The 24,151-nt window shown below is 57.1% G+C and overlaps 1 protein-coding gene across 1 annotated transcript in view; it reads left to right on the plus strand.

The window, feature by feature from the left end:
* The window catches only part of AGRN (agrin), an 80,102-nt gene that overhangs the window by 38,674 nt on the left and 17,277 nt on the right, over positions 1-24,151 (plus strand). The window contains 15 exon segments of the mRNA XM_029065172.2: positions 6,576-6,623; positions 13,787-14,002; positions 14,722-14,946; positions 15,318-15,542; positions 16,382-16,588; positions 19,040-19,261; positions 19,647-19,841; positions 20,196-20,402; positions 20,771-20,922; positions 21,017-21,122; positions 21,438-21,557; positions 21,994-22,158; positions 22,652-22,795; positions 22,929-23,053; positions 23,175-23,280. Of these exon segments, the coding sequence (XP_028921005.1) occupies positions 6,576-6,623; positions 13,787-14,002; positions 14,722-14,946; positions 15,318-15,542; positions 16,382-16,588; positions 19,040-19,261; positions 19,647-19,841; positions 20,196-20,402; positions 20,771-20,922; positions 21,017-21,122; positions 21,438-21,557; positions 21,994-22,158; positions 22,652-22,795; positions 22,929-23,053; positions 23,175-23,280 (2,463 nt within the window).

Genomic DNA, 24,151 nt, shown 5'->3' on the forward strand with positions numbered 1-24,151 from the left:
CACAATAAACAGTGACATTCCCTGGTTACGGTGAGCTTACAGTGTAAAGGGGGAGACAGACATCAATACAAATAGCGTGGCTCAGTGGAAAGACCCTGGGCTTCGGAGTCAGAGGTCATGGGTTTGACTCCCGGCTCTTCCACTTGTCAGCTGTGTGACTGTGGGCAAGTCACTTAACTTCTCTGTGCCTCAGTGACCTCATCTGTAAAATGCGGATTAACTGTGAGCCTCACGTGGGACAACCTGATGACCCTGTATCTACCCCAGTGCTTAGAACAGTGCTCTGCACATTGTAAGCGCTTAACAAATGCCAACATTATTAGAATGACCTCTACCCCCGCAGGGTGCTATGTGACTGGACAAGGGCTGAGCAAGTAGATTGGGGGCTGAATTTTGTCCCTGCTCCCCTTTCTCCTCGCCATCAGCTTCCCCTCCCCTTAGTCAATCATATTTATTAAGTGGTTACTGAGTGCAGAGCACAGTACTAAGCGCTGTGAAAATACAAAAAAACAGAGTTGGTAGGCAGGTTCCCTGCCCTCAATGGGCTCTTCCCCATCCCCACCCCTTTTGGGATCCCTGGAGTGGGAGAGTGGTTCTGCTGAATAAAGCTTTGCTGAAACCATTAAACTTGGGCCTTTTCTCCATCTCCAAGAATAGGGATGTGGGCGGTGGGGAGGGGCTGGGCTGGACTGGGCCAGGAAGAGTCTCATGCAGACATCAACAGAGGAGGGGGAAAGCTGGGTTTCTGGCTTTTTCTCCCACCACCGTGAAATCCCCCCTTCCCCTTGGCCTAGCAGAGTCTGGAGTGGAGGAGCTGGGGGCAGAGTTTGCTTCTTATCCTTTCTGTAGGAAGGATTCAGGTTAGACCTGAGGATTCAAAGACATAAGTAACTGCAGGGAAGGGGCTGAGGAATCTACACCTATTCCTCTTTCCCCTTGCCCTTGGTTCCTACTCTGCTGTTAATCAATTAGTGGTATTTATTGAACGCTTATTGCTCCCTGCTCACCAGGAGCTTACAGCCTAGAGGGGATAACAGACATTAAATAAATTATAGATATGTATATCTGTTATGTGGGGTTGAGAGTGGGGTGAATATCAAGGTCTTAAAAGGGTACAGATCCAAGTGCATAGACAGTTTTTGTGGAGTGAATGCTTATGCAGGCTTTGGGAGAGTTCATCAGAAGAAAAGTATAGGTTACCCATCCGAGGATGGGAAAATCCAGTAGGGAGACCAACACTAAAATACAGATAATTCTTATCTGTAGGAGAAGGTGATAACATGAGTTAGTGTTTAAGTAATTGGGCATGTAAGGTATGCCTGTGAGGGCTAAGGAAGACTGTGAGAACTTAGGTGATGCATTACACCCAGTGGGGCTCTCGGTAAATACCATTACTACTACTAGGTGTCTCAGAAAGGCTGTAGTGGCATTTGGGAAGGATATAAGCAGGGGAGACTTAAAATTGATCAGGGGAGGACTCCTGGAGGAGATATGATTATGTACATATCTATAAATTATATATTATAAATTATATTAGTATCTCTCTTCCCCTGTATACTGTAAACTGGCAGACAGGGAACATGTCTGCCAACTCTTGTATTGTTCTCTCCCTAGTGCTTAGCTCAGTGCTCTGCACACAGTAAGCACGCAATAAATTCCATCGATGATAATGTGATTCAGAAGGGCTTTGAAGCTGGGGAGAGAGCTGTGATCTGTCAGATGTGAAAGGGAAAGGAGTTCCAGACAGGGTATAGACAGGGGTTGTGATAGCGAGAACAAGGCACAGTGAGAAGTTTTAGTCAATCATATTTAGTGAGTGGTTACTGTGTGCAGAGCACTGTACTAAGCACTTACAAAGTACAATTCAGCAACAAATAGAGACAATCCCTACCCAACAACAGGAGGACATGCCAGCCAGAGGTAGGAGATGGGCGAGAGAGGCTGGCAGCACGATAGATGAGATTGAGGTACAGTGAGAAGATTAGCAATAGAGGAGGAATGTAGAGTATGAACGAGGGTGCCGTGGGATACAGGAGAGAGATGATGACGTGCCTTAAAACAGGTGGCCAGGAATTTCTACTCGATGTGGAGAGGAATGGGTAACTATTGGAGGTTTCTGAGGAGTGGGGAAAGGTGTGTGGAACATTTTAGAAGAGTGATCTGGGCAGTAAAGTGAAATACGAACTGAAGAGGAGAGAGACTAGAGGAGAAAGACCAGTGAGGAGACTGGACCAGCATTGTGGTTATGCCAGGCTGCAAGTTGCCTATCATTTTCTCGTCGAGAGCAGCGAACCCCGTCTGAAACTATTTCGGTGTTAAATGGCAAGCCCAGTTATGCCACGTCCCAGCCCGGTCTTCTTCTTCGGCTGGCAGAGGGTTGACTGGGCGCTCTAGCCTCCCACCTCTAGAGGGCTCTCTAGGAGCGCGAATCTCGAACCCTCCCGGGGGACCCGCCCTCATTTTGCATATGATTCATTTGCATTTTTGAGTTTGCATATTTGATGTACTGCAAAGGGAATTGGATTTAGGATATAGACGGTGCAGGGAGCCCTGGGGATAAATAGCCCTTCTGGAAACCAGGCAGGAGGGCTGAGAGGGTGACCTCCACCCAAGGTAACTTGAGTTTGGGAAACCCGGCTCAGGGGAACTGACATTGGGCTGGTTCCTTTCAGGATTTTGCTGCCAGGAGCTTCCTCGGCCCCCTGACCCCCACTTGCCCCGGCCCCCAGGGGCTGGGAACAGCTGGTCCTTGGCTACACCCCCTTGCTTGCCCTCTCCTGACCCTGCTCCACACACACAGTGGAGTTCCTGATTAGGCGGATGTGCGCCTGGGCTTGAGGAATCAGAAATCACAGACACACTAATCTCTCTCACTCACACGCCTGCACACACACACGCATGCGGGTCACAAATACACACACCCTGTCAAACCCACAAGCATGACATAAACATACCCAATGACTCTCATTCACTGATACTCATTACACACACTTTTGACAAATGGATAACATACACACTGTGACTTTCACACTCTAGTGACATACACATGGCATGTAGTGACACTGTGTGACTCAAACTCACGACACACCCAGGGGGACACACAATGACACAGGCAGCAGCAGGTGGGGGGAATCGGCGGGCACAGTCCCAGGATGGCTCAGGCACAGACCCCCTCCCCCTTCCCTCCGTCTTCTCCCTCCCTTCACGTCCCCCCTCCATGACGGGCAGTGGGGTGTTGGGGGGTGGGGCATGTCCCCAGACACTCAGGTGTCTTCTGTCCCTCCCCCACGGCCCGTGCACTGGGATGAGGACCCCGGCCTCCATCCCCTCCCCCGCCCTCTGCTCGCTCTCCGGCGGTTCTGGTCCCCCAGGGCAGCGGGAACAGCTCCCCAGGCCCCTCCTTTGTCTGGCGGCTCCGGCCTCCGCCCCCGCCCGCCGCGGCAGCCGCCGCCACCACCACTGCCGCTTGGAGAAGGAGCCCGGGAAGGAGGAGGCCGGGAGCTGCCCAAGGAAACGCTGCTCTCACCCTGCTTTGCCACCACCTCCACCGCTTCCCTCTCCGCCTTCTGCCACCGAAAGCAGCCACCTTGTTTCCCCCCGAGCTGCCACCGCCTCCTCCCGCATCGCAGCCGGGAACCTGCCCGCTTGGCCGGGTGGGGGAGCGGGAGCGGCGGCCTGGCTGGGGCTGGGGAGACAGAGAGACCTCCCCCACTTCTGGACGCAGAGACGCCCCCCACCCCGGCTGTCCCATCTGGGCTCAGCTTCCCCCTCCCCCACCCCAATCCCTCCTGACTCAGAGCCCCCCCCCCACCCCGCCATCCCACACCCTCCCGGACTTGAAACGCCCCCATATCCAATTCCTGCCTGGATTCGGAAACCCACCCCACCCTATCCCCCTCCCTCTGGGACTTGGAACACTCCCCCCACCTTCCCCCCCCAATCTTTTCCCACCCAGACTTGGAAATTTCCCGACCCGATCCCACTCCTGATCGGACTTGGGGACCTCTCCTCCCCCCGACCCCAACACCTCCCCACCCTCATGCCAGGACCTAGACAGTCCCCTCCCCCCTCCTGCTCAGACTCGGAGCCTCCCACCTTTCTCCCCTTCCTAACTGGAGCACCCCCTGGCCACTGCACTCAGGGAGACAACCCCCAAACCTTTCTCAGCTGAGGAAAAGACGCTCTTGGAGGGGCCCTGGTCACGGCCGGCAAGATCCCAGCGGTCAGAAGATCAAGAATTGGATTGTCTGAGACCCTGCTGTCCTTCCAGCCCCTTTGCCCCCTGCTCTCCTTTCCTCTCCGCTCTGTGTGGGCTATTGGAGAAAGGCCTGGTGCGAGGCTCGAAGGGCCGGAGGAAGGACTATTCCGGGCTAGACCCTGGGCTGGGGGTGCAGCCGGCCTATTGCAGGTGGGTCACTATGGGCTCGACCAAGGACCGGCCGGGTCTGAGCTGCCAGAGGTGGCAGCTACCCAACGGCTACTGAGGACTTGGGATCTCTGCCAGACTCGACACCAGGTGCAGCTTTTGGATTTCTGCTCCCCGGAACTGACAGACAAGGTGGTCATCGGCAGGGTCAGGGCAGACCCACCCCCCTCCCACATTGGCTCTTCGCATCTGGGGTCTGAGGAGAGGCTGGGGGCTCAAACACTATTGCAAGCTCACCCCCTACCTATGCTTGGTGCCCCCTCCTTTGGGGACACAACTCTTTATGCCTCAGGAAAGAGAAGCAGGAAGCACTGAAGGACCCTGGTCTCCAGGGCAGCTAGTGCCTCTCCTCCCCACCGGCTCCCTGAGACCGCCCTCCAAGTCTCCCCAACTTTCCTGACTTTGCAATCAGGACTGGTGCCTCTGCCTCCTCTGACCAGATTACAGAATGTGGGTGACCGGCTCGCCCCGTCCTCTCTGAACTCTGCCACCCCCCGCTGCCTCCCAGGGACAGAGCAGCGGGTGGGGGCCAGGATGCCGGGGGTCAGGATGCCGGGGGCCAGGATGCCGGGGGCCATGACTGCATGTCAGTACCCAGCGATGCTGCCTGCCGGCCTGGAGCGGGATCGGCTGTACCAGCACCAGGTGTCCCTCGTGGTGCGCTACTTTATGATCCCTTGCAACGTCTGCCTGATCCTACTGGCCAGCTCCACCCTGGGCTTCGCCGTGCTGCTCTTCCTCAACAACTGTAGGTCATGCCCCAGCCTGGGACGGGCTCTCCCAGCCGGGTCCTGCCGGCTGTCCACACAAGGGCCGGGCTGAGTCCTCCCCGGCCGGAGCTGGGGGGGGGGGTGGTCTTTTACCCTGGGTGGAAATGGTGGGGGCAGAGGAGGTCTGGGGTGGTCCCAGTGAACTGCATGTGACAGTCTGGCTGCCCCCCTCCCAACTTCTTTGCTGCTAAGGTTTGTCGTGGGGGATTCCCAGGCTCTGTGTGGTGGGGGGAGGGGGGAAGGGGAGGTCTCTGCTCTATTTGGCATGGAACCCAGAAACCAGGCTCTGTGTGCCTTGAAAACTTAGAACTGTTATGGTGGTGATGATGACAATGGTGACAAAGTTGATGGTGATGATGGTAGTGGTGATGGTAATGCTGATTTCCCTTGGCTTGAACAACCCCCCTCCTCCCTCACATATCAGTCCTCCCTGTGGTGGGCGGCAACCCTGTCCTTGGTCTGCAATCGGGAGTGGTAGTGGTGATGATCTGCAGTAGGGAGAGGGAGGAGGTTAGAAGTATGGGTTGGGTCTCTCCCTGAGAATGGAGAGCAAGGTGTAGCCAAAAGAGTTGGTTCTCCAAGGGGCTGGGATTCTCATCCTCTGGAGATGGGGAGGGTAGTTTGTTTTGTTTTATGGCATTTAAGTGCTTACTATGGGTGAAGCACTATTCTAAGTGCTGGGGTAGGTACAAGTTTATCAGGTTGGGTACAGTCACTGTCCCACATGGGACTCACAGTCTAAATACAGGGAGTAAGATTTAATCCCCATTTTATGGTTGAGGAAACAGAGGCATAGAGAAGTTAAGTGACTTGCCCAAGATCACACAGCAAGCAACTGGCAGAGCTGGGATTAGTACCCAGGTTCTCTGACTCCCAGCCTGCTTCTCATTCCTGTGGGGAAACTGAAGCAGTAACAGGGTGAGGAGCTCATATGGGCCTACCAGAGAGTAGGAATTAGGGTCCTTGGTCTAAGTCCAAGCTATTGATTGGGCCACTCCAGCCTGGTCATCCCAGGACATGGGCCTGTGGTCCTGACACTCGGCAAAGGGGAAAGAGGAGGAAGGCGTACCTGGGGGTGGGAGTCTGAGCCTGCCCCCAGGGCTGGAAAGAACTCAGGCTTCAGGCAATAAAAATGCTTTCCTTTCTACTTTGTTCTGGGGATGGGCTTCTTGGGGAAGAAAGAGTATTTCTCCTGGCTTGAGGTCAGTTTGATGGGGTGCTTCTGAGTCAGGAGTGATTGATGAGGGGGTGGGGACGGCCTGGTGGGAAGGGCTTTGGACTGAGTTTGTGGGGAAGGGAGGTTGGGGGAAACTCTGTGGAGAAGGGGCTGGGAACACCCAAATCCTGGAAACCTTAACATCGATGTGTTTTCCTTCCAGACAAGCCTGGGAACCACTTCACCCAGTCTCCCCCACCCCCGCCGGATGGTGAGTTTGGGGCCTGCAGGTGGGTGGGGAGATGGGTCAGCTGGGGCCTGGCAGGACAGGCTGGTAAGGGAGGGACTGCAAGAGCAGTGTGGGGGCACCTCCCATTGGGGTAGGGGTTGGAGAAAGCAGCTGGGGGGATGGGCGGGCTTGGTCTGGATTGGGGGAAACAAGGGGAGGGTCACAGGGTGCAGTTGCGGGTGGGCGGTGAGAGGTCTGAGAACTGGCCTACCATTGGCTGGGGATGGGGGGCTCATGAGGCCTCTAAGGAATCTGGGCTGGGCTGGGGGTCTTGGTTTCCTCTGAGTGACGCCAGAGCTTGGACAGGAGTAGAGAGCCTGGAGCGGGGAGGGTGGAATTTTTCCTGCTTCACCAGGAGGAGTGTGGGGTGGGGGTTTAATCCAATTTGGAGGGTAATGGTAATAATGGTATTAGTTAAGTGCTACTTTTGCCTGACACTCAACTAAGCGCTGACATGGACACAAGCAAATCTCGTCCCTCTCCCTCATGGGGCTCACAGTCTTAACCCCCATTTTATAGATGAGGGAACTGAGGCAGAGAAGTGAAGTGACTTGCCCAAGGTCATAGAGCAGACAAGAGGAGGAGCTGGGTTTAGAACCCATGTCCTCTGACTCCCAAGCCCTTGCTCTTGCCACTACACCATGCTTCTGGGTCAAGGAGGATGAAGGCTGGGTTATATGCTCTGTCCCTCCCCCTCCCCCTCCCCCTGGGGTTCTGGGTCTCCCCCTAAATCTAGGCCTGGGGGACTGGGGTAGCTGGGCACCTCATCTGTCATCATCTCGCTGTGTGTCTGCAGACTGCCTTCAGACTCTCTCTGAGCCCTGTTTGGGATGGGACTTGGCTGGGGAGAAGCCTGATTTTCCATAATAGTAATAATACTGATAATAATAATAATAGTGGTGTTTGTTAGTGCTTACTGTGTGCCAAGCACTGTACTAAGCACTGGCGGAGATACGGGGTAATGCCACAGTCCCTGTTCCACATGGGGCTCATAGTCTAATTAAAGAGGGAGAACAGGCGAACAGGCAATGAATCCCATTTTACAGATGAAGAAACTGAGGCACCGAGATGTGAAGTGATTTGTCCAAGGCCACACAGCAGAGTAGGGATTGTAACCCAGGTCCTCTGACTCTCAGACCAGTGCTCTTTTCCACTAGGCTGTGCTTCTTCTCATTAGGACACAATGCTGGACCCCTCTAAGGGACTCTCCATCCCTAGGGACCATCAGAACAAGAGAGACCCTCCTCCCCCTGACCCCATCACTCCTCATTTCCCAGGATTGGAGAAGGGGTCACTTTGCCTATAGGCAGGGGATACGACAGGGTGACCTATTGGACTCTGCCAAATGCCCCAGGACTCCAGATCCTTGAGGAGGGAGAAGCTAAGAGTTTCTGACTCAGTGCCCATCCTGCCCTCCACCTACCAGGAGTTCCCAAAGTGAGCTGGATTCTATCTGGAGGAAATCAATGAAATTTCCCAGCCACACACTCTGCAACCCCAACATATAAACACACACTCCAGAAACAGGGGGAGGGAAGTGAGCTGATTGAGTAACATAAGGCTAAGGGAAGAGGGGGCCCTGAGAATGATAGGGGACAAAAAGGTTGGGGGCAGGAGTAGCAGGGAGGGGGATCCTGTCAATGGGTTGGTAGAGAGCAGGGACCCAGAATGTCCTAGCCCACATGCCTACCCCATAGCTCATCCCTTGAGTCCCTGGTCTCAGGGTCCCCTTTTAAGCATGGCAAGGTGGATAGAGCATGGGCCTATGAGTCAGAAAGTTGTGAGTTCTAGTCCCAGATCTGCCACATGTCTGCTGTGTGACCTTGAGCAAGTCACTTCACTTCTCTGGGCTCAGTTACCTCATCTGTAAAATGGGGATTGAGACTGTGAGCCCCATGTGAGGCAGGAACTTTGTCCAACCCAATTTGTTTGTATCCACCCAAGCGCTTAGTACAGTACCCAGTGCACACAGTAAGTACTTAACAAATGCCACAGGTATTATTATTATTATTTTTAAGAAATGGGTCCAAGTGACTGGAGGAGGAGTATCCCGGCTGGGGCTGTGGAGTTCTGAGGGGAACCAGGGCGGAGTCTCCAGAATGATCAGTGGAAGGCCAGAGGCACAGGACCCAGGCAGGGCTCAGGGCCCCACACGGGCACATAAAGGTGCAGGGCTGGGCGTGGACACAAGCAAAGCACAAGGTGGACAAGGGACACAAGGCCAGGTGCAGAGCCAAGCTTGTGACCCAGGCGTGGGACCCAGACAGAACCCAGGGCTGGGGACTAGGTCAGTCCCCCCTCAGAAGATCGAAGGGGCCATGTTGCCTGAGGAAGGTTGATGTCTGGGGTGGTCCAACCACACATTCAATCATATTTATTAAGTGCTTACTGTATGCAAATCACTGTACTAAGTGCTTGGGAGAGTACAATATAACACTAAACGGACACATTCCCTGCTCACAATGAGGGAGCACTCTCCCCACGACAGGAGAAGAGCAGGAAATCCCTCTCTGACCCTCCACCATCCCTCCCAACTTGAATCCGTTGGAATGGAAGGGACTTGTATGAGACTGGCAGAGCTGAGACCCAGACAGGGGCCACCCAAAATGGGCTTTGTTTTCACCTGTTGGGGTCTAGTCAGGGGCTAGGGGTGGGAGGGAAAGCAGGGGTGGGAGGGAAAGCCTCTTCTCCCCTCACCACTCCACTCCACCCAGTAGTCTCTGACCAACAGGGATCCCCTCCCCTCACAGCCCAGACCGCGTCTTCCTCTGCTCATGCCAACGCAGTGCTGGTCTTTCTCCATGGCAACACAGCACCATTCCGGAGGTGCAGAGATGCCTCACAGGAAGGGTCCTGAGGGCCCTGGTTACCTGCAGGGCACCATACTGGGTTCTCAGGTCTGGTGTAGCCTTTGGCTCCCTGTCAGGGGGAGGAACTTGTGGTCTGCAACCCTCACTGGTCCTCCTGCCCCAGGCTGGGCCCCCTGCCTCTCTCTGGACCTTTTCTCCTTTGCTAGGCCCCCTGCCCCTCACTGGGCTGGCCCTCCGCCCCATGCTGGGCCCCATCCCAGGTTCAAACTTCTGGCCTGGCCTGTGACCTATCATCAGGGGGAGAAACTTCTGATCTGTTTTAGGCCTGCTGCCCCATACTGGGCCCCCCAGCCCCACCCTGAGCCCCCTGCCCCTCACTGGATCCCTTACACTTCGCTGGGCTCCCTGCCACTGGCTGGACCTTGTGATCCTAACTGGACTGACTGGGCCCCCTGCCCCTCACTAGTTCCCCTGCCCCTCACTGGGCCTCCTGCCCTCCTGCCTCCTGCCCTGCCAAGCTTCCTGGAAGAGAGACTGGTGCAGTCAGGGCATCCCAGGGCAGAGCTTTAGAAGCAGCGTGGCTCAGTGGAAAGAGCCCAGGCTTGGGAGTCAGAAGTCATGGGTTTGAATCCCTGCTCTGCCACTTGTCAGCTGTGTGACTGTGGGCAAGTCACTTCACTTCTCTGTGCCTCAGTTACCTCATCTGTAAAATGGGGATTAACTGTGAGCCTCATGTGGGACAACCTGATTACCCTGTATCTACCCCAGCACTTAGAACAGTGCTCTGCACATAGTAAGCGCTTAACAAATACCAACTTTTTTTTTTTTTTTTTGCCCAGGGCTGGCTCACTCCCTTCCAGGCTGCTCTAGAGAGGGTCCAAGTTGGTTTCCAATTGGGCATTCTGAGCCTGGGCTGGCTGGGGACTGCTGCCATCGGAGTGGTCCTGCCCCTCTTCCTTCCTGTAGCGCCCCTCTCCCCACCCCCTATAGGTGGCCTGTCCCTTACCCAGGTGTGGGCACAGCTGGAGGACAGCTCCTGCTGGCAAGAAGGGAAGGAGGAGGAGCTATTCTCCCAGGCATTCTACAATGGGACCCGCTGGGGATGCAGTAGACATGGACCTGTTAGGCCATGGTTGGGAGATGGGGAAGAAGTGTCCTTATGGGGTGGATGCATGGGCATTTTTCCATTCCTGCAAGATTATTTCTGGCCGGTAGGGGACGCTGGCCTGGCCAGGGAATTATCATCCTGTGTTTAGGTGGGGCCTGGGATTATCGGTTTAATGGCCCTGACTCTTTTGGGGATTAGTACATTAATGGCCCTCCATTCCCTTCCCTTCCCCCCTACCATTCCCATTAATTCCTTTGGAGAGTTTGTGGACAGCCAAGTCCATTCATCTGTCTCTCTGTCTCTCTGTCTCCATCTCTCTCTGTCAGCACTCACCCCCTGTGAGCCAGTGAGCCCTAAAGGGAGGTGGGGCTTAAAGAGGTATCCTCCCACTGCCTCCCCCTGCCACCCCCCCCCCCCCCCCCCCCCCCCGTTCTCTCGACCATCAGACCTTTCAGTCCTGACTGGCCCACCAGGCCTTGACCAGCTAACCCTGCCCTGTCTGTTAGCCAGCCCAGCCCTGTCAGCCCTCCCAGCTCTTGCTCTTGTCAACCCTCCCATCTGCTCGTCCATCTGCCTGCTCATCTCCTCCATCAGTGTGGAGCCAGGGAGTGATCCCAGGTTCCCCTCCCTGCCTCCCCCAGGAAGCCTTGTTGGGGAGGTGTTGAGGCAGGGGTGAGGGGTTCCAGAGGGATGCAGTGCTGGCCAGGGAGTGGGACAAACCTGACAAATTCCCACTGGAGGGACCCGATCTGTCTTCTTGGCAAAAGGTCCTCCCGCTTCTCACTTTTCTCCTCCGGACCAGCCCCCATCTCCCCTTGCCTCTCCTCCCTGCTTGGAATTTTTACACCCCCTCCACCCCCCACCCCTGCCCCATCTCCACAACCCCAGGCCAGGACCCCAAGTCACTTCACAGCATTATTTCAGTGGGTGTAGTGGCCTTGAGAGGGGAGGGGGAGTCTCCATTCATGTTACTGCACTCCTTCCTCTCCCCCCAACCCCATTTGAGTTCATTAAGTGGGGGAGAGGAGGGGGAACAATAGACCTTCCTGTCCTGGTTCGGTGGGTGGGTGATTGGGAGGGAAGGAAGGACCCTGGCAGCCTCATGGCCATTATTTATTCATGGTCAATCTAATGCCAAGCAGATGGGCCTTAATGGACTCCCTGCTCCCCTCTTGTGCACAAAACCCAGAAGTCTCTGTCCTTCCCATGTATCGCCGTGTCGTCGCCCTCCCCCACACCCCAGCTTTCTCCCTAGGCCCCTTCCCTCTGCACAGTATTTATTAAGCACCTAAAGGGGGCTGGTCACTGTCCTGAGTGCCTGCTGAGCATAAAGCATTGATAAAAATAGAAGGCACAGTTGGGCTAATGCGGGGAGATAGGCAGAGCGGTCCAGTGGTCTGAATGCAATGGGAGCCAGAGGTGTAAACATGCAAATAGAAATAACAAAGGTAGGAAGATAATAAATGAAACAGTCCACGCCTGAGTGCCCCCTGTGATTGGTGGAAATGCCTTGCCCTTCCTAGATTGGAAATCAATCCAATCCTGGGAAGGAAAGCCTCCTAGAAGAAGTAACTTGTAGGAGGCTTTGAAGATGAAGAGTTACTTGGTTTGGTGGGTTTGAAGAGCATGGGAGTTCCAGACAAGGTGAAGGGTGGGAGTAAAGAGTCAGAGATCAATTTACTGAGCGCTTGCTCTGTGCAGAGCACTGTACTAAATGCTTGGGAGAGGACGGTATAATGGAATTGCTTGGGACAATTCAGTCTGAGTTGGTAAACACGTTCCCTGCCCACAGTGAACTTTTACCTTAGAGGGAAATGGGAGGGAGGTGAGACTCAGGGACCTATAGAAGGTAAGCTTATGCTGGGCAGGGGCTGTTGACTGGGAAATTCTATGAGTTTTCAGGTAGGGAGGAGAATAGCTAAGCATCAGGGTAGGGAGGGGAGGACTAGAGCTAATCCTGGGCCTCTACCTGGGCTGCAGTTTATAGACTCTGTCCGGCCAGTTCCCCTCCCCAACTTCTCCCTTCTCCCCTCAAAGCCCTCCAGAATGACCGGCTGCCTGGTGAGTCGGGGGGAGGGCCCGTGTCTGGCAAGGGGGTAAAGGGGAAGGAATGAGCTGCTTTCCTGACTCCTTGTGTTTGTATGTGTGAGTGTGGATGACTGTGTGTGTGAGAGATTCTGAGTGAATTTGTGTGTCTCTGTATGCGCCCCTGTGGCCAGTACTGCTCTGGCCTCATCTGGGCAGGCCCCAAGCTGCTTTGGCTCAAAGGAGGACTCTGTCCCCTGTCCCTCAGTCCACCTTGCCTATGGGAGGGGCCCCAGAGACCAGTGCATGGGATGGGAGGGGCCCTGGTGGGGACCACCCATAGCCCCTCCTCTGGGTCCCACCCCAGCCTCTCCTCCCCTGCCCTGTGGTCTCAGCCTGGCACCACCAGCCTCAGTCAAAGTGATGAGCTTTTCTCATCTGGCTGTATCTGATTGCCCACAGGGGTCACAATTCTGGCCCTCATGGTCTGAGGGATTTACCCCATAAGGAGGACCTGAGTGCCCGCAGGGATCACAATTCTGTCCCTCAAGGTCTGGGGATTAGACTGTAAACCTGTCAATGGGCAGGGATTGTCTCTATCTGTTGCTGAATTGTACATTCCAAGTGCTTAGTACAGTGCTCTGCACATACTAAGCACTCAATAAATACTATTGAATGAATGAATGAATGAATGAATGAATGAATGAATGGGGATATTACTCCATAAGGAGGCGCCACTGCCCCCAGCCCCCAACTGGAGACAGTGAGTAGGGGAGTCTCTGGTGACCACCTCCCCAGAACCCATCGGTCAGTGTTGCTGCTGGCATGGGGCCCGCCATCTGGGATGGAATGGCAAAGGCTGGCGCCAGGGCCCATGGGAAACGGTGCTGGAGTTGAGAAATGATTGAGAAACGATTGTATGCCCGGGTGGCACTGGGAGGTGCTCTGGTCTGGCCAGGCTTCTTAAGTGGTGGGTCAAGGGCATGGTGGGTGTTCATGTGTGTATGTGTGTGTGTTTGTGCACATGCGCGCACTCTCGCAGCATGGCTTCCCTGCCTAGGAGCTAGTGCCCATCCACCCTCTCCACTGGTCCTACCCCCCACCCCCATTGCCCCCTGCCTCATTGATCCTGCTGACCCTGTTGCTCCCCATCCCCAACCCCTGACCCCGGACCCCACTGACGTCATGCTCGGTCCCCGCAGCGTGCCGGGGGATGCTGTGCGGCTTCGGCGCGGTGTGTGAGCGGAGCGTGGCGGAGCCGGCCCAGGCAGCCTGTGTGTGCAGGAAAAGTCCCTGTGCCCCGGTGGTGGCCCCAGTCTGCGGCTCTGACGGCTCCACTTACAGCAACGAGTGTGAGCTGGACCGGGCCCAGTGCACCCAGCAACGGCGCATCAAGGTCATCAGCAAAGGGCCGTGCGGTGAGTGGTGAGGTGGGAGGGGGGTGTAGGAGCTACCTGGAGAGGAGGGGGAAGCAGAGCCCTGACCCCATGAGGAGAAGGTCTGGCACACACTAAGGCCTGACCCCAGACACCCTCCCCCCCATCTCCCATTATCCTCATCCAAGTTTGTCCCCAACCCTGCAAGCATGAGTGTAATAATAGTAATAATATTAATAATAATAATACTATTTGTTAAGCGCTTACTATGTGCCAGGCATGGTATAAAGCACTGGGCTTGATACAAGAAAATCGGGTTGGATGCAGTCATTCATTCATTCAATTGTATTTATTGAGCGCTTGCTCTGTGCAGAGCACTGTACTAATAGCTTGGAATGTACAATTCGGCAACAGAGACAATCCCTGCCCGGTAACGAGCTCACAGTCCTACATGGGGGCTCACAATCTTAATCCCCATTTTACAGATGAGGTAACTGAGGCACAGAGAAGTGAAGTGATTTGCCCAAGGTCCCACAGCAGACAAATGGCGGAGCCAGGATTAGAACCCAAGTCCATCTGACTTCTAGGCCTGGGCTCCATCCACAGGCACACATGCACACGCACACACCCTCTTCCTACTGCCCTAACTCTTGCTCCTGGAGCCTGGGTGGACTGGGACAGGGCTGGCAAAAGGTTTCCCTTTGGGGGTCTCACCAACTCCTGCTGCTCTCATTGGTGTCCCACCCCACTCATGTTCCCAGGCTCCCAGGACCCATGCTCTAGCGTGTCCTGCAGTTTCGGCAGCTCTTGCGTCCCCGCGGCTGACGGGCGGTCAGCCAGATGCCTGTGCCCAGCGTCGTGCGACGACGTGCCCACAGGCACAGTGTGTGGCAGCGATGGCCAGGACTACCCCAGCCATTGCCGGCTAAGCCTGCACGCCTGCACCCACCACCGGAATATCTTCAAGAAGTTTGATGGACCCTGCGGTGAGTGTCTCTCTGCCCTGGTTGGGCGGGGGGAGTGTCACCCATTGGTCATTAGCGTTCGGTCCTTGTGGGAAGGGTGAAAGGATGCCTGGCTTTCCAAGAAAGATCCTTATTTGGAGCCGGGAGAATGGGGGTTTGGAGGGGACCCTGTGGGTTCCTGGAGTCCGGCAGGGATTTCAGACCGGGAGGTGGGCAGGATGGAGGGGTGGCAGAAGGCAGATTGACATGGGGGAGGAGTGGCAGAGAAGAAATGGGTGGGGGTTGGAAGAGAGGAGATTGCTGTGGGCTGGGAGGTGGTGTAGAGAGGAGATGAGCCTAGGGATGGGGGGGGCAAACTGATCCTGCTTGGAGCCTCTTCCCTGCCTCCACAGACCCATGCCATGGTGCCCTCAATGATCTGAACCGTGTGTGCCGGGTGGACCCTGGCACACGCCACGCTGCCATGCTGCTGCGGCCCGAGAGCTGCCCACCCCGGCGGGAGCCGGTGTGTGGGGATGATGGTGTCACATATGCCAGCGAGTGTGCCATGGGAAGGACGGGGGCCTTGCGCGGTTTCGAGATTCGCAGGGTCCGCAAGGGGCCGTGCCAGCCTCAAGGTGGGCAGGGCTGGAGCCGGGTGGGAGAGGGGTTTGGGTTTGCCAACTGCAAGATGGGTGGGACCACGGCCAGGCAGGCTGGGGAGGTCTGGGCCAGTTTTAAGTGAGATTGGGCCCATGTGGATGAGGGGGTGGGGGGTGCCAGCCATAAGATGGAAGAGATCTGGGTTGGTTGGGGATCAGATGGGGGTGGAGGCATAGCCAGGCTGTGGTCTCCGGGCTCCTATTTTCCTGGAACCAAGGAAATCAGCTCTGGGCTTAGGGAGGTGAGGGGTCAGGGCTGGGGGCCAACTTCCAGTCCCCCCTACATGCCTCATCATATCCCCATCCTCTCCTCAAAACAGCAGAGAGAGGAGGTCTGCCAGTAGTCCACCCTCTCTGGGGCCAGTGACCGCAGGAGCCAATGAGAGTAAGGTCATCATGGGCTCCTGGGACTTGTAGGGGAGGAATTTATGGTAGAGTTTTGCCCATCCAGATCAATCAATTGTATTTATTGAGCGCTTACTGTGTGCAGAGTACAGAGCATTTGGGACCTGATAAGCTGAGTCAGGGCCTTGGGGAGGGCTGCAGAGGATCATAGGGGATGGGGTTGTTTTGTCCCTAGTCCCTTTCCATTGCTCCCACCTCCCCAGTCTTGGAGATTCTTGGAAGACTTCGTGGGGGAGGCAGGATGCCAGTGGTTACTTGAACTTCTTCAGTCTAATTCCATGAGCCTTCCGCCCAGAGCCCAGCCCCAGGCAAGGGAATAGCCTCGGTGGGGCTCCAGCAGTTCCAGGGTGGGGGTGCCTGGCCCCTGTGCCCCCTCTCCCCACTTCCAGCCCTCGCCCTCTCTTTCCCAGACCAGTGCTCTGAGCCCTGTGCCTTCAATGCCGTGTGCCTGAACCGCCGTGGAGGCGCCCGCTGTTCCTGCGACCGCATCGTCTGCGACGGCGCCTTCCGCCCGCTCTGTGCCCATGGTGGCCGCACCTTTGACAACCTGTGCGAGCTACAGCGTGCCGAGTGTGCCCAACGCATCGCCATCCCCGTCAAACATGATGGCCCCTGTGGTAAGAGCAGGCTCTGGCCGCCTTGCCCACCCCCACACCCTCTTCTTCCCTGACTAGTGCCCCGGCCCTCCGCCCTGGCCCTTTCCTTCTTTCTGACCCCTGCCAGCCCCTTGCTGTGACCCTATTGGCGCCCCCGACCCCAGCCCTGGGTCCTGCCCCAACCTAGGGGGCTTCTGTGACCCCTCTGACTGTCTGTATGTCTAAATATGTTACTTTGTGTTGTTCCTATGACTCTCTTGCCTCTCTGGGTACCATCACATGCCATCCACATCCATGAGTCATCCCTGTCCCCCGTTCCTTCCCCCTGCCCCGTTACAGCTCTCCCACCCCCCTCCCCGTCCTTCCACCCCCCAGTCCACGCAGCCCCGGATGCGGCTGTGGACCCCTGCATCTCTGTAAGTAGTCAGCTGCCGAGGGGTTATCTGTCTGTCTGCCCTTCCACCTGTGCGTGCTGGGCTGGGCTGGTCTCGGGAGAGGGAATGGGCAGAGGGAGGGGAGAGGAGGGGACTGGTCATTCAGGCATGGGGGGAGAGACTGTGGGCACTCAGCTGGGATGATCCCTCTGGAAACAGGACACCTGTAGTGACCACTGGAGGGTGGAAAAAGGGTTTTGAGTCTCAAGAGTGAGTGTCCCTGCCCTTATCTTCCTGTCCTGTATCCTGCCCACCCCAGCCTTGGGAGCTCATTCAGAGTTCCAGCTCTAACTAGCCTCTGCCAGCCTCTCTCTTGCCCTCCAGCTCCCAGTGGGGCCAGAGAGCTTGGGCAGCACTGGATGGGTGGGTGGAGCAGAACCCTTTCCAAGTCTTGGGAATTTTCCTGGAAGATTGGTCCTCAAGGCTGCTGCTGCAGCCTTCACCACTTCAAATGGTTCTGGCCAACAAGCGAGTGAGACACAGAGCTTTTTTGGGGGGCAGCATGGCCAGATCCCATCCTGCCAGGGCAGCAGTACAAACCACGCTGGGTCTTTGTCCCCCCTCTGGCCCCTGGCCTGCAGGTGGGCCCCGATCTTCATGTTGGGAGTGGTCAGAAATGGGGTCAGGCAGGGCAAAACGCAGTGGAGAGATCTCAGTAAAGCACGCGCACTCTGCATCTCTGTCTCTGTGTCTGTGTCCCTGCTCCATGTCTCTTCTTGCTCTGTCTCCCTGGCTCTGCCTCTGGATCTCTATTCTGAGTCCATGTCCCTCCTCTGTTTCCCTATTCTACCTCTGTGTCCCCGCTGTTTCCCTGTTTCTGCCATTGTATCCCTGCTCTGTTTCCCTTGCTCTGCCATTGTGTCCCTGCTCTGTCTCCCTGGCTCTGCCTCTGTCCCTGCTCTGTTTCCCTGGCTCTGCCTCTGTCTCTGCTCTGAATCCATGTCCCTGCTCTGTCTCCCCAGTTCTGCCTCAGTTTATCCACTCTGCTTCTCTGTCCCTGCTCTGTCTTCCTGTCTGCATCTTTCTCTCTTTCTGCCTGCCTTCTGTCTCTTTGTCTGTCTCTTTGTCTCCCTGTCTATTAGTCCATGTCTTTGTGCTTCTGCCTCGTCTCCTCTTTCCTCTCCTCTTTGGTCTGTGTCTTGTGTTTTCCAGCCCAGCCCATAGGGAAGACTGAGGTGCTGCCCCGCAGATCTCCCCCGACCCCGGCTGCAGCATCTTCAGCCAGAGGTCGGCACTTCCTCGGCCTCGGCGAGCTTTCCCCCCAACCCCTCCCCGCCCCCAGCCTTCTGACAGGCCCTGCTGCTGTGGGCCAGACCTCCGCCTTTCCCACCTTTTAACATTAGACACACAGCTGGGGAATGGGGTAAGGGGTGAGGGCAGTTCAAGGATGTTCCCAGGTTGAGGCAGAGCACCCCAAGGTGCCAAACCCTCAATTCTGCCCTACTTTCCTCCAAGCTTTGGCCGGGTTTGGTGGGAAGCTCCTGGATCCCTGTCGGATGGATTAGCAGAGAAGAGGGGAAAGGGGAGGGGAAAATTCAGGGGTGTCTTGTGCCCTCTGTCAGTCTAACATATCACCCCTCTGTCACTGTGTCCTGTCTCTGCCCTTTACACTTTTCCTCTTCGGCTTCTTGGCTCCTTCTCTTCCCCACCTCCCCTACAGGCTCCTCACTTCATCCCCCAACCCCAAGAAGCTCAGCTTGCCCAAAGCTGGACGTTCTGTCCTGCCTGCAGCAAGCCCCAGGTGTCCCTCTCGCTTCCCTTCTCCCTCTCCTTCCCAGAATTGGATTCTGGCAGGACACTAGGGCTGCTTCTCATACACAAGCAGCAGTTTCTCAGGACAATGGAGCCCAGCAACCCTCAGTGCAACACCCCCTCCCTCCCCGCAATCTCAAGCCTCCATCCCTGCTAAGCCCCCAGTGCCCTCACGCCCTGGCTACAGCCAGACTATGCTGGGCTGGACTGGGCAGAGCCAAAGCTGGAGTGGGAGGATGGAACTCCCAGGGCTCAGTCTGACCCTGCTCTTCTCTTCTGCCTCTAGACCAGGGCCCTCCCAGCCCCTGCCTTGATGTCGAGTGCCCATTCGGGGCTAGCTGTGTGGTCAAGAACGGGCAAGCAACGTGCGAGTGCCCGCAGGGCTGTCCTGGGCGCTATGACCCTGTGTGCGGCTCCGACGGCCTCACTTATGGCAGTGCCTGCGAGCTGACCGCCATGGCCTGTGTCCTCCAGAAGGAGATCCGCATCCAGAATCGGGGGGCCTGTGGTCAGTCCATTGCGTCCGGTTCCCCCTCCTTCCCTACACATACACACACATACTCTCATAAAGAAAATGATCACTAACACCAACATGAACACACTGATCACAGGTGCCACACGTGCGCGCGCGCGCACACACACACACACACACACACAGTGTGGGTTGGCAAGTGGGGAAAGAAAAGGGGTGAACTTGGAGTGGGGTGCTGTCGGGGCGTTGAGAACGGCTCACCCCCATCCATCTGGAGGTATGAAACACCTCCCCAGGATTTCAGGTGGATGGGGGAGAGGGGTCACAGTCACCACCCAACCCATTCATCCCTCTGCCTCTTTGCTTTTGCTCCTCCCTGGAGAACCCTGCCCCCCATGACCCTAGAGTCTCCCTCCCATAGATCGCTGTGGGTCATGCCAGTTTGGTGCCATCTGTGAAGCAGAGACTGGGCGCTGCGTTTGCCCTACGGAGTGTGTGCCTTCCGCCCAGCCTGTCTGCGGCTCTGATGGGCAAACCTACGGCAGCGAGTGTGAGCTGCATGTCCACGCCTGCACCCAGCAGACCCCACTTCGGGTGGTGGCCCAGGGCCGCTGTGGTGAGCACATACCCCTGCCCTGGCCCCTGCCCCTCTCCTTCATGCCCCTGTCCCTGGGTCCTCCGCTTCAGGCCCCTGGCCCCTCCTTAACACCCCTGCCCCAGGGTCCCCCGCCCCCTGGTCCCTGGCCCCTGACCCCCTCCCCTAAACCCCTTCTTCCTCCCCCATCCAATTTCTCCCAGTCCTGTACAGTTTCAGCCAAATCAACTTGACTGCTGACCAAGGGCAGACGGGCCTGACCTTGGCAGTGGCCCTGATCCAGGGCAGATGGCCCTGACTCTGGCAGTGGCCCTGGTCCAGGGCAGGACTCCCTGATGGTGGTCCTGAGCCTTCTTGCTTTCCCCCGCTTCCCAGAGACCTGTGGTGCCACGGTCTGCTCTTTCGGAGCCATATGTGTGGACGGCCAGTGCGAGTGTCCGCGCTGTGACCCCCAAGGGCAGGCGCCCTCCCCGGTGTGCGGTAGTGATGGGGTCACCTACTCCAGTGCTTGTGAGCTGCGGGCAGCTGCCTGCCGTCGGGCAGAGAAGATTGAGGAGGCCCAGGCGGGGGTCTGTGAAGATGGTGAGCACCTCCCAGGGGAAGGTGGGGTGGGGCTGGGACTGGTGCTGGGCCAGGTCTGCTCTCTGCCCTGACCCAGGGACCGCAGGGCTGTTTGTCTGACCCCTGACCCTTCCCCCTGCAGGCGGCTGGAGACACTGAGACTCCTCAGTCCAGCCCTAAGGCTACTTTTGGGATGGAGAGGGGAGGGGGACATCCTGATCCCCTCCCGAGAGGGGTCTCTGTCCTTCATCCACCTCCAGCACTCTAAGGATTCACTCCCCTCCCCTAGGGCTGAGGCCAGGAATTCAGGTGTTCGGGGCTGGTAGCGGGGAACTCAGCCAGGCGGGAGCTCCCCATGGCTACTCCCCTGTTCCCCACATTCTCTTCAGAGTGCGGCTCAGGGGGCTCTGGCTCCGGTGACGGGGGCGAGTGTGAGCGGGAACGGTGCCGGCGGCTTGGGGGCCTGTGGGATGAGGACGCGGAGGACCAGGATGACCGCTGCATCTGTGACTTCTCCTGCCAGACCACTCTGCGTAGTCCGGTCAGCCCCGATGCCTGACCCCCGACCCCCGGCCTCCACTCCCAACCCCTGACTCGCCCCCGACCCCTGGGCTCAGTTTCTCTCCCCCTTCAAGGTGTGCGGCTCTGATGGTGTCACATACGAGAACGAGTGTGAGCTGAAGAAGAGGCGTTGTGAGAGACAGCTGGACCTTTATGCCACTGCCCAAGGGGCCTGCCAGGGTGAGGGGGGCAACCAGGGTGAAGGGGGCGCTACCATGGTTGTGGGGGCTGCTGCTGTTAAGGGGCTCTCAGGGTGAGGGGACCTGCCATGCTAGGGAGGGGATGCATCGAGGAGGAGCTGCTGCAGTGGCAGGGTGGGGGTGTGCTGTTGCAGTTATGGGGATTGCCACGGTGAGGGGCCTGCCATGGTGGCAAGTGCCAGGGACCAGGGGCCAGGCTAGAGGCCGGTCTCCTCCGAGGCCCCCCAGGATGGACGGTGGTAGATGGGAAGTTCCCATGTGTGCCTGTCGTGTGATGGCATGTCTCCCTCCACAGCCTCCCCCACGTCGCCCCCACCCCTGCCCCTGCCCGTGCTGCCCTGCGCTCAGACCGTGTATGGCTGCTGCCCGGACGGTGTCACCGCGGCCCTGGGCGTCGGCCTGGCCGGTTGTCCAAGTGAGGCCCCTGGTCCTTCAGCTTGTTCCCCTTCCTCCTGAGGCTGGGTGGGGCCACTAGACCTGAAGACAGGTGTCTCCTCCCTGGCCCCCTGTGTCCACAGAGAGGTGTCCCCTCCCTGGTCCCTTGTGTCCACAGAGAGGTATCCCCTCCCTGGCCCCTACTGTGTCAGAACCATGTGCCAGCAAGAAGACTGTATTTCCATTCCTCCCCAACACTCACCCTAAGTCTCTTGCTGCCATGCCACCCCTTACCTTGAGAACTGGTTCCAAATGGGGAAACTAAGGCTGGGAAGGGATGGAGTTGGACCCCAGTATCCCCTCCTCAGAGCTTAGTCCCCTGCCTTGCCCACTGCCACTCCTGTGGTTCCGAGACCCTAGTCAACAGGGACAGGCCTGAGAGCCTCTCTGTCCATCTGTCTGTCTGTCCCCTGCAGGCAGCTGCCAGTGCAACCTGTATGGTTCCTACGGGGGTGTCTGTGACCCGACCTCAGGCCAGTGCTCCTGCCGGCCCGGCGTAGGGGGCCCCCGCTGCGACCGCTGCGAGCCGGGATTCTGGAACTTCCGAGGCATCGTCACCGAAGGGCTCAGCGGCTGCACCCGTATGTCCGATGCCCTCAGGTTGTGGTGGGGGTGGCGGGGCCAGACACAGCCCTCCGGATGGGGTCCGGTGGAAGGGCCGGGAGTGGGGCCAGGCAGAAGAGCAGGGTTGTTAGATGAGCTGAGGATCTGGGTGGGGGGTTCGGGAGGTGGGGCCGGGCAGAGCGGTTGGGATGGTAGGGCGGAGTGGCGAAAAGGTTCAGGGAGGGGGGCCACTGTGTGGCGGGAGCAGAAGGGCTGGGCAGGGGATGGAGGGGTGGGTGAAGGAAGGTGGGCCTGGGACATCCCAGCTCCACAAAACCAAGCAGGGCTGCCAGGTCAGGTCAAACAGTCAACTGACCCCCAGACTCCCAAGGACTTTCCCCACTCGAGGGCTTGTCTGCCTGTGCCCCAGGATTCCCCAGTGATGGGTATGCCCAAGATCCAGCCACTCATGAGTGTGTGTGTGTGTGTGTGTTTGTGCGTGCACGCCTGCCCCGCTTCTCACCTTCACAGCCTGTAACTGCTCCCCGAGGGGCTCAGTACGGGATGACTGTGAGCAGATGACTGGCCTGTGCTCCTGCAAGGCGGGCGTCACGGGTATGCAGTGCAACCAGTGTTCCGATGGCAGTGCCTTGGGTGCCAGTGGCTGCCAGGAAGGTGGGTGCTGCTGGGGCTTCCTGTAAGCCTGACCGGGGGGTAGGGGATGGAGGGTATAGCTGCAGTAATCATGGGCTGAGGCGCTCCCAAGTTTACAGGCCACGAACCACGTCTCGCCTTACTCTTCCTTAAGACCCATCTGCCCCGAAGTCCTGCACTGAGCTGAATTGCAAGTTTGGGGCCACCTGTGTGGAGGTCGATGGCTTTGCCCACTGTTCCTGCCCATCACCTCTCTGCCCGGAGCCCAACGTGACCAAGGTCAGCCGGGGGAGCCCAGGGGGGTTCTGATGTCAGGGGAGGGGGACCTGCTGGGTCAGGCCAAGTTGCCAGAGAGGACGGGGCAAACCCCGCTGTCTGCGTTCGGTCCCCACACCCCCAGGTCTGTGGTTCAGATGGGGTGACCTATGCAGACCGATGCCAGCTGCAGACCATCGCATGCCGCCAGGGGCAGGAGATCTCTGTGAAACACCTGGGGCAGTGCCAGGGTGAGTGCCTCCTTACCTTCCAGGAGTCCATCCCTCCCTGTGGACCAGGTGGCAGGGTGCTACACGGGCTACATGGTTTTTCCTCCAGCTCTTGTCCTCCAGAGTCCCAAGTTTCCAGCCAGAGATCCCTACCCCTAGGCCTCTGGCCCCCTGCTCCTGGCCCCTTACCCCCCTCCCCCAGGTCCAGTCCTCAGTCATTCAGTCAATGGTATTTATTGAGCACTTACAGTGTGCAGAGCACTTTATTAAATGCTTGGAAGAGTCCAATACAACAGAGTTGATGGACTCATTCCCCACCCACAAGGAGCTTGGGGTCTAGAGGGGGAGACAGAAATTAAAATCAATTATGGATACATTCATAAGCACGAGGGCTTAATTAGGGAAGGTTTCTTCCCAGTCCCTTTCCCCTGTTCTCCTGCCCCTGGCCCCTGCCTCTGCCCCGTGCAGTCATCTCTACCTAGCCTCAATGATTGGAAAGGATCTTAAGGATCTTTTCTGTCTCTTCCACTGCCTGTCTCCACGCAGGATGACCTCTCTCTCTCTCTCGCTTTCTTTTTTTTTTTTTAATGATATTTGTTAAGCACTTACTATGTGACAGGAACTGTACTAAATTCTGGGGTAGATATAAGATAATCAGGTTGGACATAGTCCCAGTCCCTCATGGGGCTCACATCTTAATCTCCATTTTACAGATGAGGTAACTGAGGCACAGAGAAATTGTGACGTCCCCAAAGTCACATAGCAGACACGTGGCAGAGCCAGGATGAGAAGCAGTGTTGCCCAATGTAAAAAGCATGGGCCTGGGAGTCAGAGACCTGGGTTCTAATACCAGCTCTGTCAGTTACATGCTGTGTGAATTTGGGCAAGTCAC

This window comes from Ornithorhynchus anatinus, chromosome 5 (genome assembly GCF_004115215.2).
Source record: "Ornithorhynchus anatinus isolate Pmale09 chromosome 5, mOrnAna1.pri.v4, whole genome shotgun sequence".
Taxonomy (NCBI): Eukaryota; Metazoa; Chordata; class Mammalia; order Monotremata; family Ornithorhynchidae; genus Ornithorhynchus; species Ornithorhynchus anatinus.